General features: G+C 41.5%; 1 protein-coding gene across 8 annotated transcripts in view; it reads left to right on the forward strand.

Moving 5' to 3' along the window:
- The window catches only part of NECTIN3 (nectin cell adhesion molecule 3), a 133177-nt gene extending 121043 nt beyond the window's left edge, over positions 1-12134 (forward strand). For 4 of the 8 annotated variants that reach the window (XM_045088325.1, XM_045088326.1, XM_013060890.2 and 1 more), the window contains 2 exons: positions 3367-3429; positions 4193-12134. In XM_045088325.1, coding sequence (XP_044944260.1) covers positions 3367-3429; positions 4193-4372 — 243 coding nt within the window. In that variant the 3' untranslated portion in view covers positions 4373-12134. Of the gene's footprint in view, positions 1-3366; positions 3430-4065; positions 4164-4192 lie in introns of those variants that run through there. The other 4 variants (XM_013060893.2, XM_013060894.2, XM_013060896.2 and 1 more) reach the window with 4 other exon arrangements.
- The last annotated feature ends 3465 nt before the right edge of the window (positions 12135-15599 follow it).

The following is a 15599-nucleotide window of genomic DNA, read 5'->3' on the forward strand; positions in this document are numbered from 1 at the left end:
TCAAAATATGTATTAGGGATTCAGAGTAGCTCAATGCTTTCTGGGCGAAAAAATGTAAGACTAATAGAATAATATATGCCGTGTATCCATTAGTTAAAACATTGTAAGTTAATTTAGTACACATATACTAAGCACCAAGCATAAGTAAGGTATTACACAAGACACTTTTCAATATACTGGTGATTAACTTTTTTCTAAAGTCAGATATTCAACATTTCAAGTAGTTTAGGGAGTGCAGAGACTATAGAACACGTATTCCCACCCACCATTAGATTAATGAAATTCCTTATGTCTCTTGTCAGACATCGGAGGGCTGCACAATGCCAAGGTAAGGGCAGCATACTTTTCCATAACCCCTGATCCTTAAAGCAGGGTTGTCTCCAGGATGTGTCGTACTTCTTCCCATAGATTTCGGTTCAATATTATATTACAAAATTCATGGGCGCCCATGAGGAATGGTGGTTTGTTAGTGACAGTTTACAATATTGGTTAGAGAAGAGGACCTTACACACATGCTTGTCGTCCATTCAGTGCAAGTGCAATATATTCAGAGTGTCCACGCACCATTTCTGTCTGCCCGGTTCTAGAAACTCTCTCTTCTTGTCCTTTATTTTCACATGTACCTTTCTGGCTAATTATGCATCTTCTACTCTTAAGAAAAAGGTAGCAATGCTATTATTACAATGCTGTTATTACACATTGCAGTCTCTTTTTATTGAAATGAAATAGATTTTCTTGCCTCTATAACGCTCTAATGCTATTAATATATTACTGGCTATATTGTTACTCAGGATGCTACATGGTTCATCCCACCCATGGTGAACACTGGCTTCCAAAGCTATATGGCTTGTCGCTGTGTTTCACCGACAATGACCAAATAAGTGTGACCCTGAGTGTTCAGGAAAATCTGGATGATAATTTATTTTCTAGTCATATTAAATATGCCATTTGGAATTTTGTAGCATAAACATAGAGCAGCACATATTCCAACCCAATATTTTCTTGAACTCTTAAGGCTGTAATCATTGTATTTCTAGAACATGGTCTCTTTGCAGTATTGACTGCACCCTTGCTTTCTACACTCTGCCACCAGTGGGAAGAAAGGAACTTGCCCTTTATACACAGAAGCTTCTAACTGCCTGTCTCTTGTCAAATTATATAACAGCACTGATGTAGAATAATTTTTCAATTACCTATATTGATAGAAGAGAAGAACAGCAACCAGGATCGTATAAAACAGCAAAAAAATTTAAAGTATTTTTTTTCCCTATTTTCCTATTTTTTCCCTATTTTCCAGCCAATGTCAAGACGGTGATGTCAGGTTCCTAGATGAGGGTGAGACACTTGTCCTCACTGAGATGTGTCCTCTAGTCACCTGCCAGAAATACCATGATGTGGGGGGTGTGCAGTCCTGACACCAGCCTTCCCTGTACCTGCACTCAGGCCCCTGCCAGGGCGAGGACAGCACAGTCCCTGGACAGGGACAGAGAGGGGAAAGCAAGGGGGATCTGGGACACCAGGGTAAGGGTGAGGGCCAAGAACCAAGTCAAACACAAGCAGCAGAAGAGGACACCTTTGAGTGATGCTCCACTGTTTCATTAGAGCACTTACAAAACACAGAATCTGAGATGGCAACAACCACTGAGCATTAAAGTGAGACCCAAACACAAGGCCCTGTGTGACTGGTCACACTCCATGAAGTTGGCCCTGCCATGGGCTTTCACCAGTATGTACTCTCCATCTCACGTGGTCATGTGGAAAGCACCCTAGACTCATGCAGAATGTGATAAAAGGAATGAATTTGTCTGACATACTTTATAATTTGGATAACCTTAACATGCGATATCAAGACTTAATCATTTAGTTAACTAAATTCATTAGTTAACTATTGACTTCCTGCTCAGGCTAGGGTGTGGAGCTGGAGGACAATGGCCAGGAAAGGCTCTCACTCTTCACTAGGGTCAAAAGGAACAGATGTTGTCAGATAGATCAATAGTGTGTGCTTTGATAGAGATCTAAACAAAATTAAGAAAACTAGGAGTAAAGAAATTAATTTTGATGGGCCTTGTAGGAGGGGAAAAAAAAAATAATAATAACTGCAGCCAAGCTGAGATGGATGGCGTATTTCAACTGCCAGAGACTAAGGGGCAGACCTTCCAGGCTGGAAGGACAGCATGGGGGGAAAGGCATTGAAAAGGAGGACATGTTGATAGATATGCCTGCATGCTGGGATTTTCCAGCCTTCTTCTGTTTTACTAAACATCTATTTTCCAGACACTGAGCTAGAGGCAGGGAATATGGGAATATAGAATTAGGATTCAGACAGAGCCATGTGTGAATCACAATCCATCACTCCCCAGTTGTGTGACCGGAGACACTTTAGAATCACTCTGAGCCTCAAATTTAGTCATCCGTAAAATAAAAACATCCGTTTTGTAGAATTTTTAGGGAGATTATGAATGAGATGATGTTTGTAAAATACTCCAACTAGCACCCTCAATCCTGGTGAAGGAGACAAGCAAATATAAACAAATAATTGCGATAATATATGCTTTCTGCAAGGCTTCTTGGAAGAGCTAATATTTGACCTGGGGGCTGAAGGGTAAGGATGCGTTTTTAAGCCAAGGGGAAGCCGAGAGGGATTTTTCCTAGGGTGAAGTTTGAAAATGGTCTGCAGGGGATGGGAGGCAGAGAGTAGCTCTCAGGAAGAGAAGGTTGACCTTATGTATGTATCTATAGATAAGGACAAAAAATAACTTTTCATTATCACCCCAAAGTCACTTTTAGCTGATTCACAGAATCCGATTCTTGGAGTGCCTGAGTGGCCCAGTCGTTAAGCATCTGTCTTGGGCTCAGGTAATGATCCCTGGATCCTGGGATCAAGCTCTGCATCGGGCTCCTTTCCTGCTTGGTGGGAAGCCTGCTTCTCCCTCTCTCTCTGCCCCTGCTTGTGTTCCCTCTCTCGCTGTGTCTATCTCTGTCAAATAAATAAATAAAATCTTAAAAAAAAAAAAAGTATCTGATTCTTCTGCAGAAGAGGTAAGAGACCTTTTATGCAAAGTCCTCCCTCAAGTAAGATGTGTATAAATTTGCATGAGAGTTTCGAGTTTCTGCAGGCGATGTTTGGTATGTTTTCTTCCTTCCAGAAGTCTAGAGTAGGGGGGAGATCTGGAGTAGGGAGAGAGAGAGACAAACTCAAGAAATGTATTTACTTATCCCCTCCTCAAATGGAACATTTGCTTAGTTGACATACATTTGACAAGACATGACAGGCTTTAGGCATCTTCATGGATGGTCTTGGTTGATGTGTACCACTGCGTGCTTGGTTCTTTAAAATGCTTGTCTTGTTCTGTCTTCTTCCTCCAGACCGAACACCTGCCTTTGCAGACTCAGTTCAAGGAAAGGGAGGTTGGCGGTCTCCAGCACTCTGTAAGTAACGAGGTCCTTCTGTGGGGGTCTGCTCAAGTGGACTTATTATTATACTTATTAAAATATCATTTGATTTCCATGAAAATTGCTTTTTTTTTTCACCTCTCTGCTATCTGAACATCCATAGTATGATTTTGTAAAGTCCTTGAGCTTGCTTGCCTATCTTAGAAGTAATCAAGTTTTATGAAACCAGTAACCAGGCAGAAGGTTAGTACCAGAGATGCCACAGAGCAGCATCTTGGGGGTTCATTTGATGGTGATAGCTATGACAGCATTTGTGAGTCTCAGTTATGTTGGGCGTATGGTCCAATACCAGTTCATTTCACTGTCTTTTCCCTAATTCCCCAGCACGGAATCCTGAGGTATTTTTGGTTTTGTTTTGGCTGTTGGATGTAATTCCCTGTGTATTTCAGCCACCCATCCCCAGCTTGAGGCCTGCCAAGGAACTCTGGAAGTTCACAGCCTTGTTCTTCCCTAGTTTAGTTGATACTGGTTCCAAATTTTGAAACCTGAAATTGACTATATTCCCTTTAGTCATAACTTTCTATTGAGGAGCTGCTGTGACTCTTATTCAGGTATTGTAAGTAACTCAGGACTGGAAAATGATAAGTTGTTGTACCTTACCTTGCCTTTCAGTAGCTTGTGGGATAATGAATCAGAGACACAGAAGATAATGAATCCAGTTTTTTGCCTGTTTTTACCAAAGTGCTAGGAAAATGCAAACAAGCTGCTCTGCTAATGTAAGTAATATTTGAATTTTTAGAATGGACTAAATAGGAGGAGATTGGACTATGAAGATGAGAGCCCCGTGGGGGAAGATGGGATTCAGCAGATGTACCCCCTTTACAGTCAGATATGCTACCAAGACCGGAGTCCTGGCAAACATCGTCAAAGCAACGAGCCCGAGAGAGCCTACATCAACCCGCGAGAACATTACGTGTGATTTCCCTCTCTTTCCAGTGGATGTCCTGACAAACGTTTTATCTTAAATTGGGGAGAGAAACTGAGGTCAATGGTTATCATTTTATTCTCTCTCGTATAAAACAATCCCAGTTTACCTGTATCAGAAGTCGTGATGAATGGCTTGGAGCCAATAGCCAATTTCTTTCCTTCCTTAAGAGTTTCTTGGCCACCAGCTGTGTTTGTGAACTTGTTTCTGTGATGATAGTGTTTAACCACTAATATTTGGCCGACAGCATGTTCGTTAAACGTAGAACATCTGCCCGTGATGGCAGCAGTGATTCTCCAGAAAGAAAGGCCCCAGCTGGGACTGTTAGCCTGGCTGAGTTTTAGGAAGGCCAGCCTGTTCATCTGTAACTCAAATGAGCAGAAAAAAGAGTTCAGAATCCATCTCCCTAATTATTTCTCTGGGACTTGGCTTTCCCTAACATGCTTAATGCAATTACAGTACCTGTGCAAACAGGAGGCCTGAGGAAAGAGGCAAAATTTGCTTTTTATCCAAAAACAAAAACAACAACAAAAAAGCAGTTGAAACCCTCAAGCCTGTTGGTTGCTTTTGAAAGTCTTGTATAACTGCAATCTGTGTTCTTTCTTGATCGCTAAGGTCCTGAGGGATACATGTTTTGTGCTGTTCTCCGCCTAGCCTGGATTAGCTGCTTGCTCACCAAGGTTCTGCTCTGTTGTTCCCACACTTCTGTTCTTTCCTAGCCAGATTAGCCTGTTTCCCACCTATTCCATTCTAAAAGCCTTGTCTACGTGGTAGACAGACTTGAGCCCTGTCCCTCTTTTCTGTAGGATTGTATATGACAAGCTTACCTTTGCCTTCTGAAATTCCTGTCAAACTAATCCTATCCACAAAGGCTTCCACTGCACTCACGCTTCTTCAGACTGCTTCTCATCCAAGTTTTATCTACCTCAGAAAAGCCTGCTGGAAAATCACCGTGAAATAACTCCTGCTTTTAAAAGCCAGGTAGAAAATGTGAAAAAAAAATTTTTTTTAAAGTGCCACTCCAGTATGGCCTATATGCTCGACCCCCATGTTGCCCTTGATCCTCCCACCCGCTCTTACCTGGTCAAGAACAAGAGCGAAGGGATGCTAAAAAGCGAATTGTGTAGTGACTGACTTAGCAGTGCGACACTCTGGTGCCTGCAAACAGCCATCTTGAGTTTTCTCACCCTTTGCCAAGGTAGCCTCCCTGAGATTGAAGGTAGTGATTTTCGTGGTGTGAGCAGAGGAGGGGGCCCAGGTACCCTCCCAAATGTCGATCACTCCCCTCGCATCTTAAGGGAAGCGTTGTTTTCCTGCGTGTTCGGGAAGATGAGCGGTATGTCACAGATACGAAAAACACTGCAGACTTGCCGTATAGTAGGAAAGAATGACATAAGTACTAATAAAAGAGTTCACGCTTCCAGCCGAAGTTTCGGGTGTAGAGGGGAACAGGAGAATATGAATATAGACTTCAAATGAGATACCAAAGATACCTTGTGATTCATGTGCCTGCTCTGGTTCCTGCTTGTGTGTTTGTCTCCTTTTTCTAGGTGCCACGCTCGTTCAGACAAGTTATCCAGGCTATTCTACAGTAGTCCCACAGTCTGCCCCTGTTGCCTGGGGGACTGACGGTTCTGGGCGAAAAGATGCTTAAACTCTAACTCAGTGCTTTAGCAAATGACAAGGCTATCTGGTCACGTGGAATTAAAGGGTAAACCCCAAGGACCCTCCTCGCTGTTGTCACTGTGCTACCTCAGTTAGAGTTTGCTGCCCTTTTTTTAGCAAGATGACACGGAAAGAACGTATTTGACTTTATTACCTGCGATCCCATCAGTGAACAGTGTAGTCGAAGGTGGAGGAGTCCCCACAATTGTTTCCCAACAAGAGAGAGATGGCTCTGGTCAGCTCTCCTTGAGAGAGAAGCAGTTTTTGTAAATCCTAGATGTTGCAGAGGAAGAGATGTGGTGCCATGACACCACCATTAGAAAGCTTTAAAAAGACTTAACACATGAAGGATGGTTTCTAGGCTCCTTCTGGGAAGGGGGTTGCTGATTAGCATCACAAAAATTCATCTTGGACCTTGGGTAGGGGAGGGGAGTAAAGATTTCTTCATTTTGCTAAATTTAGAAGGGCTGGGTGGTTTTAGGAGCCTAGGGGCCTATCTTCAGAGCCCTATAAAATTTTTAACATTTTGATGTCATTACAGGAAAGAAATTTCAGGGTGTAGACAGCTCTCTTATAGCCACCAACCTCCTAGCTTCTCTGTCAGCTTCAATAGTTCTTGAATGAATCAGTAGGTTTTATAGCTGTTGGCCCTTTTCATGGGTCAGATAGCTATATACTTCTTTATCCCGGTGTCTCCCGTTTGTTCTCTCTGAATACTGAGTGGAACGGAAAGGAGCTTTAAAAGGGTTTGATCAGCCAGTCCCCTCAACCAAAAAAATGCCATCTGAAATTAGCCTGTCAATCTCTACATTTAGACTTGATGATGGCTATTTAAATTTGGAAGTTAGGCCCTTAAAGGTCAATGAGTGTTATAAGCCACAACTGATACTAGCTACTCTTCCCATAACTGGTTTACTAAAACACACTGAAACAGAAATAAATCCCCAGAGCGCTTACCCACTTAACGGTTGCAGCTGATCGTTTTTTTTGGGTGGGGGCGTGCTCCCTCTCAGACCTGCAGCCCCAGAGTCCTGCGGGGTGTAGGCAGCCCAGGCTCCAGGAGTGTGCATCATCGCCGTGTCATCAGGCTCTTCGCACACCACACCTCTGTACTGTCTAGGGTTGCTCTGACATCATGGGATAATTCTCAATGGCAGAAAATTAATTGAGATTAATTCTTCAATGGCAGTTATTTGCCGCTCTTCTGTGAGGGTTCTCCCATCCTTGGCCTTCTCGTATTTTCTAAGTTTGAAGAAGTCTATGCATTTTGGACTTGGAACATGAAATTCTTAACCTGTGCTAGACCTCCCTGTAATACACACATGGTAGATAGTGAAGAAATAAATGCCCTATAAACTAAATGAACTAGTTCCCTCGTAAATCCTTCATGGCCTCATGTACTCACAAGGACAGCACAATTTCTTTGTCGATGTTTTGCGGATATATATTATCCTAATTTCTCTTTCATAGTAATCTGAAAGTCACTTTCATTTTTCATTGTAGCCTCTTATTCCCTGGGGTATCGAGAACAGACCATATGCCAAGAATTAAAAGAACAGATTCTACTCCCAACTAACCCCTTTCTAGCCATGAAAACTTGGGCAAGTCACCTGACCTCACCAGGGCCTCAGTTGCCCACTATCCATAAAGCAGAGACTTTACCCAGCCTCTCCAAAATGTGAGGGTTAAACAAGATGATGATGGGAAATTAGAAGTTCTCTTCCAATCGAAAAGGCCTTTGACTCTATTATGATTAAATGTTGGACCTAAACTTCTAGAACCTTCACCAGCACTGGGAAGAACCAGTGGTAACCCGAGAACTTCAATTTGACCCAGTCTGAGTATAGACGAGTGCCAGTAGGACTTGCACTTTCTTTTACGATAACACCGATTTTGTCTTATGGAAAGCTTCGTATCTGGAGCTTAGCCTCTTAAGCTTGGTCTAAAATTGCAGGTGCCTGTTGCCATAGCCAGTGGTTGCTTTTAGTTTGCAGACTACTACTAATAACAGCTACATTAGTGAGTTTTTGGTAGAGACGGGATTCCAGGAGAAGCCGCTTACCTGAATCCCCCATGGACAAGGACCACACTCCTGTGTCGACCCCTCTCTGGGAGCCCCTGTGGGGATGGAAAGCCCCACACCCCTGTGCTGCACACTCACAGACCATTCCTGTGCTACACACTCACAGACCGTGCCAATCGCTGGCCAGCTGTGACTTCTTTAAAATCTGCTGCTGGGGAGAGGAGTTAGGGAATACATTTTCTTGATTGTTTTTTAGCGGAGATCTAAGAAAATACACAGGAGAAAACCCGTAAGAAATGTTTATTAAAATGAAAAGAAGCACACATGCTCATTTTTACTTAGCTTTTGAACTTCTCAAAATGCTCAGAGAGTCTTACATCTGTTAGATTAACTGGAGCTGCAAAAACAATCCAGTACTTAAAGCCACCGCATCCCAGTTGGTTTAGAATAATTTGGGCCCCAGCATCGAACACCTCTGCCTTAGTTCTTGGATGCACTGATTGCTGTTTGCTGTGTCCCACCTTTACTGAACTCCCAGGGAGAGGAGGGTAGATGGAAGACTGGCTAGATTTGGTAGAAAACCAGAAGAAGAATAGGAGGACTATGAGGTAGAAATGTCGGGGTCCCTGCCAGTGGCTCAGCCGTGTCCTTAGCTGACAAGATTCTTCATCCTTGGACTGTTTGCTGATCTTCTAGGAGGACCCGGGACTTCCCATTCTTCTGATAAACTAGAAACTGCTATTTGCAAGCCTATTTGACTATAGACTCTGCCTGGATTAATGTTATGATACTTATAAAGGAATTTACATTTTCTCCATTAAAGAAAATTGTCGTGAACTGGACTTGACCAGTTTGGTCATTTGCAAGGATTGGGGTGTTCTGGTAGCCTCCAGTAGGTAGAGGTGGGTGAGGGCTGCAGCTCATCCCCCAACCTCACCAGGTGATTCTTTACACTGAAATCAGCTTTTAGACCAATTTCTACATCATTCATGTTTACAAGCAAGCAGGCATCCTGTAACAAGTCAGCCTGTCCTGTAAGCTTGAAAATGTCCCAGTTCTGTTCTTTTAGGGCATCTTACAACAGCATCTTGCGCAAAAGGTTTATTAGAAGCAAATCCAATAGTATTCCAGAATGTTTAGTGTCAGGCGACCCAGTTCTGTTTTAACTGCTAGACACAGAATAGGTTAGTAATCAAGGGATCCGGGGCTAGTGGGCTTACTTAAGTCTCCTATCCTACTGATGGGAGGCCTGGAGTATTGGGCCAGTCCATGTACCTTTAATGCTAGTAATTTGGCCATTGAAAATTATCATTTATTCACAAAGTCTCTGGAGTTAAGCTACCGATAAAACACTGGTGGTAGAAGCCTCTAAAGAGACTTTTTCAAATGCTAACAGCCTTCCGAGGATGTTATCCGCCACCACCCACCCCCACCCCCCAGCAGGATTCTTCAAATGTTAACTAATGGCTTCCAGGGTGTTTACTAGGACTAATTAAAGATTGCCAAAATAATTTCAATTACATATAATGTAACAGAATTTGCTCAGGATTCCTCAGGATATCACACCTGCTAACATTTCTCCTTAGTGAGGACCTTTCCTTTCTTGGGGGGAAAGGGGCAGGGACGATATGTGTGAGAGACAGAGGGGAGTAGGGTCCACTTAAAAAAATTTTTTTTTTAATTTTCCATTCACACGCACAAAAGAACCCTCACATCTGCAAACATTTCACTCTTTCAGGTGCATTTTATCATATTTGCTTTAACATTATCTCTCCAAAAAAAAAGTTTAGGGGTAGGAAAAAAAAGGTTCTATTTACTTTGATGGTCAAAATACATAAAACATTAGGGTTATTTCTACTGCATTTTCATTGCTAAGTTAGTTATTCTCAAGTTTCAGTTTGACTGTGGCACCAAGTAATCTAAAATGAAAAAGAATGCCGAAACCTCAGATGACACTACGTACCGTTTTATCATCCAGTATCAACTGAGAGCATGATGTGGGAGTTCCTTCCACATCCCAGGGAGAAGGGAAGCTGCCGTGGATAAAGAAAAGGATTCTCCATGTCATCGTTTGGGAATACCTCCCTTCCACTGGTCCACTCGCAGGAATTTTCTAATCCATGTTTGGGGTCTAAGGCCGTGTTATGTGTCAAGTTACCTACCTCCCTGCACTAAAAAGAACTAGCTATATTCTGTATTCTTTACCAAACAGTTGCCCCCTTGAGGTTTTCCCCAGCAGGATCCTTGGTATCATAGCCTGAACTGGTTGTATTTATCATCACGACATGGGATTGAACTGTGACACCTAGAACGAAAGACTGCCTGGGAATCCAGAATATCAGATGTCCTACACTGGCTTAGAACTCTGACCCATGCTGCTATAACTATGTCCAATGGCCATGAAGAGATGTTTTGTGAGTCTCCTCCAGAAGTTAGGAATATACCTCAAACATCCCTAAAGTCCCATAATAACTCACAATAGATCTATGAAGCCCAGGGTCAAGTGATGGGATGTCACTGTTTTGGCTTCTAACAATGGTTCCAGAAACGACCAGTATTCTTCCTTAACCCGCCCTAGCACGCTGATCAGGCTAATTTAAATTCCTCTCTCAAGACATGTTGATAAACTCGGTGTCCCTCATATTCTGGCTACAGACAGCAGTATTTTGCCCTCAATGCGTTGGTTTGCACTTCCCCACACTGTGGCTCAGTAATGCCTCTGCTTTTTCCCGCGGTCTTATGAGAACTTACTGCGTATTCAATACCCAGAAGAGCATTTGCCATCTTAGGTTTCGCTGTGTACTTGAAATTCCAAGTCCTTTGTGTAAAAAAAAAAAAAAAAGTTAAGTAGCTGTTGTGGCTACTGGATCCCTGGACTATTCCACGTGTCCGTGCAGAAAAGTTCCTGTTTATCCTCTATCTTCTGTTTCTACTCCTAAGCCAGTGCTTAAAGACATGACGTCTGTTCCAGCCTGTTCCCTCTTGAAGTGGTCTTAACATCTTCACTTCTGTAGTCTTCAGTCTTACCTGTAAGTTTGTACTCTGTACCTCACATGACTTTATGGAGGGACAAATAAGATACTTTGGGGTTGTCTTCAAGTGAGGTCCTACTTTTAAAGTGATCTTATAAAAGCCCCTGGGCTTAGAAATGAGAAATACTATAGCTATAATTCTTTTCCTATTCTTGTTTTGCTATTTTTAATTCTGGAAAGTGATCTCTGTCTGAATAGGCTTCCTCTGGTTTTAACTTTCTTCCCATTAACCCTTTTTACACTGAAGCTGTCCTCTCTCCTTATCCATTCTCTGAACTTTTTATTTACAGAGCCAAAACTAATTCTCCCACAGCAGATCCCACCTACGTTTACTCCCACCATTCAGCGAATTATAGTACATATGCAAACATTTGGCTCTGTGCATAAGTCAGAAGCTAGTCTAGTGAGACTTCACTCTGGCCCTGAGAAGATCTGATCATGTGCCTCGGTTTCCCTGCATAAACTGAGGTTAATTCTGTTATCTCACAGCACCTGCGGGTCGTGAGTCTTGGCTAGTAAGTGCTGGAAAGCATCTTGCAAATGTGTCCCCTACGACGTAAACATGTAACGAATAATCTGGAGAGTCTTCAAGCAGAAATGTATTCTTGTACAGCTCAGTTCAGAATACTAATCTACCCATTGTTTTCAAATAAAAATGTTTTACTAACCTGTTTTTTCTCCTTTTTTCTTTTAAAAATATTTTTAGTAAAAATTCGTTTCTGGGAATTTGAACTATGTATAGAAAGAAACCAAGAGTATATATTCTTACTTGTTAGAAAATGCTCAAGTTGTATTGTAAGTGTTAAAACTAAAAGGGTTGCGTAACAAGGTAGTGGGGAAAGGCGGACGATTTTAGCTCAAATGGGGCAAAACATAGAAATACAAAAATTAGTTTTGATTTTGAGATTGTATTATAAATAGTAGAGTTAATGTGGTTGTTATAGATATTCTTTATTTTTAAGTTACCAGAAATTACCTTTTATTTTTGAACTGTATGGTTCTTGACATGTTTTGAATAAAGTTTTTATCAACTGAAGTTTTTCATTTACCTTATTATCAATAAATCAGTTGTGTTTAAAATACATATAAAAAGTGATAACCTAATTACATGACTGTAAAATTCAGGATTTGAAAACATCTTTAATTAAAATGGTAAATTTCTATACTGGGATCCATTTTTAAAAAAGATAATAAAAATAGCAACAGAAGTACTTTCTTAAGGCATATTGGAAATGTTTTTGAAACATGATCAGTTACATGTTATTATAAGTGGTTGTGAAAATATTTCAGTGAAGCTAAATTCATTCCACTTAAAGAATTCTTCATTCCTTATTAATCCTTAGGTATTAAAATATCCTTTTTTTATGAAATAATGCTTGTATTAGATAATAACTTTAAAATTTTTTTAAGTTGTATTTATTTATTTGAAAGAATGAGAGAGAGAGCATGAGAGGGTGAAGGGCTAAGAGGGGAGAGTCAGAGGGAGAAGCAGACTCCCCGATGAGCAGGGATTCCAACAGGGGGCTCGATCCCAGAATTGTGGGATCATGACCTGAGCCAAAGGCAGAGGCTTAACTGACTGAGCCACACAGGCACCCCAGTAACTTTAAGATTATTATTTACCCAATCGGGCTCTCTGCTCAGCAGGGAGCCTGCTTCCCCCTCTCTCTCTGCCTGCCTCTCTGCCTACTTGTGACCTCTCTCTCTCTGTCAAATAAATGAATAAAATCTAAAAAAAAAAAAAAAAAAAAAAAAAAAGATTATTACTTACCCAAAATAAATTGGTTATCTATCATAGATCCCTGAATTTTGTTTTGGGAATGGATGCTCACTGGTCTTTGAAATGTGAAAGTCTGGGAACCACTTAAAAAAAAATTTTTTTATGGGGGTGCCTGGGTGGCTCAGTGGGTTGAGCCACTGCCTTTGGCTCGGGTCATGATCTCAGGGTCCTGAGACCGAGTCCCACATCGGGCTCTCTGCTCGGCGGGGAGTCTGCTTCCCTCTCTCTCTCTCTGCCTGCCTCTCCGTCTGCTTGTGATTTCTGTCAAATAAAGAAATAAAATCTTAAAAAAAATTTTTTTTTATTCAGATACCCTAAAATTCATCCTTTTAAAGTATAAAACTCAGTATTTTAATTATTAATTTTTAAAAGGATTTTATTTATTTATTTGACAGAGAGAGAACGAGCATAAGCAGGGGGAGCAGGAGAGGGAGAAGCAGGGTCCCCAATGAGTAGGGTGCCCAAAGCAGGGCTCAATCACAGGACCCTGGGATGATGACCTGAACCAAAGGCAGATGCTTAACGACTAAGCACTACTTATTTATTTACTCATTCATGCATTCATTTATAAAATTTATATGAGAGAGAGCACCAGTAGTGGAAAGGGCAGAGAAAGAGGGAGAGAGAATCCTCAAGCAGACTTCATCCTCAAGCACGGAGCCTGAAACCAACCTGAGTGAGCCAGAAGCTGGCTCCATCCAAGGACCCTGATCATGACCTGAGCTGAAATCAAGAGCTGGCCACTTAGCCAACTGCCTCCCAGGTGCCCCTCAGTGGTTTGTTTGTTTTTTTTTTTTTTTTTTAGTATATTCCCAGGGTTAGGTAGTCATCATCATAATCAATTTTAGAATAGTTTCATCTTCCCCAAAAGAAACCCACTCCCACCCACCTTCCCCACCCCACCCCTGCCCCTACCTCTGGCAACCACCAGACTGCTTTCTGTCTCTGTGGATTTGCCTCTTCTGTACATTTCATGTAAATGGAATCATATACCATGTGGCCCTTTGTGTCTGGCTTCTTTCACTTGGCCTGCTTTTAAGGTTCATCCATGCTTTGTATCCTTTATCATTCACTTTTTTTTTTGCTGAATAATATTCCAGGGATGTTCCATTGTATGGAGAGACCACATTTTATCCATTCATTGGTTGATGGGCATTTGGGTTCTTTACAATTTGGGGAAGAAATTATGAATTATGAACAATGCTGCTATGAACTGTCATGTACCAGTCTTTGAACATATGTGTTTATTTTTCTTGCATATATATCTAAGAGTGGAATCGCTGGATTCTATGGCAGCTCTATGGCTTACTTACCTTTTGAGGAAATTCTGAACTGTTTTCCAAAGCTTCTGCATTTTTTACACTCCCATCAAAAGTGTGTACGGGCTCCGTTTTTCTACAACCTCCTTAATGCTTGTTTATCTTTTTGCTTATAGTTATCCTAGTAAATATGAAGTGTGATCTCATTGTGTTTTTTATTTGAATTTTCCTGATGGCTAATAATGTTTGTTTGTTGTCTATCACCCTCTAAAAATGTAAAACCATTCTTGGCTCATGGGCCATATAAAAACGGGACTTGGGCTGGATTAGATCCATAGTTAGCCAAACATTCAAATCTAGAAGGTAGAATTAGAAGACAGACTCATTAAAATAGGTATTATAAATACATTCTTTATATTCAAGAATGTAGAGGAAAGCATGAGCCTCTTCAAAGGAGATGTAGAATGTTAAAAAGAATACAGGTGATAAAGGTACTGATAAATCTTGTTGGATTTGGAAAACAAAACAAAACTCGGTTACAGCATTTTCTGGTTCCCACAGTAGGAGTATCTCACCGTAGCCAGTCTGAAGCTATGGACACACCATCACTGGAGTTGGGAAGGGATATGCATAATTGGCGGCTGCAAGCAGGTCCCCGACCCAAACCTTCTCTAACTGGTATGACATATGGTGATCAGGAACTGTAACCACCACCCTCAAGGCTGTCCTTGGTTATCTCTTCCACTCCTATAGGCAGCTAGTGGGAGGGAGAATATCTACCCATCCCATTGTACTGTTAGACTCCCCAACGACCTTCATTACTCTGGGAGCATAGCCACATCTCACTCCTCGGAATGTCAAAAAATGTATTGGAATAAAATGATAAAGTAGCACAAGGGAACGTATTCTGAGCCACCCAAAAGGCTTTCTGGACATAGATTTTTAGCTAGGTGTTGCATAGGTAGGAAATGACCTGGTAAACAAAAGAGCAGACATATTTTACACATGTAGATGGTTTGTGCAAGAGTACAAATGTGCAAGGGCACACATGTGGGGAAGATTTGTCTTGGTGGTTAGATACACAATTGCAAACCCCTGCAATCAGGGATTTTCCTGCAAGTTTCTTCTTCCCATAGGTTCTGGGAAAAGCCTCGACTTTAGGTTTATGCTTTCACCAAAAAGCACATACAAGTGGGGAAAAGTCCTTTTATACCTTCTGAAATAGCTAGAGAGAGAAATTAGGTGGTGAATCATCCAGACAATAATTAGTTCATATCTCAGACTTTAAATGGCCCTTTGAATTTCCAGTCTCATACATTTCCACGTTGCTATCAGTTCACGAACTGTGTTTAAGAATAGCTCTGCCTTCTTGTCCACGGTCTCCTGAGGCTCCCTCTCCATTTTCTACACACTCCCCTTCCTAAGGATGGTAAAACCCAAAGTGACAGTATGGAATTGGTGC

This window comes from Mustela putorius, unplaced genomic scaffold, assembly GCF_011764305.1.
Source record: "Mustela putorius furo isolate JIRA1106 unplaced genomic scaffold, ASM1176430v1.1 tig00003834_pilon_pilon_pilon, whole genome shotgun sequence".
In the NCBI taxonomy this organism is placed as follows: Eukaryota; Metazoa; Chordata; class Mammalia; order Carnivora; family Mustelidae; genus Mustela; species Mustela putorius.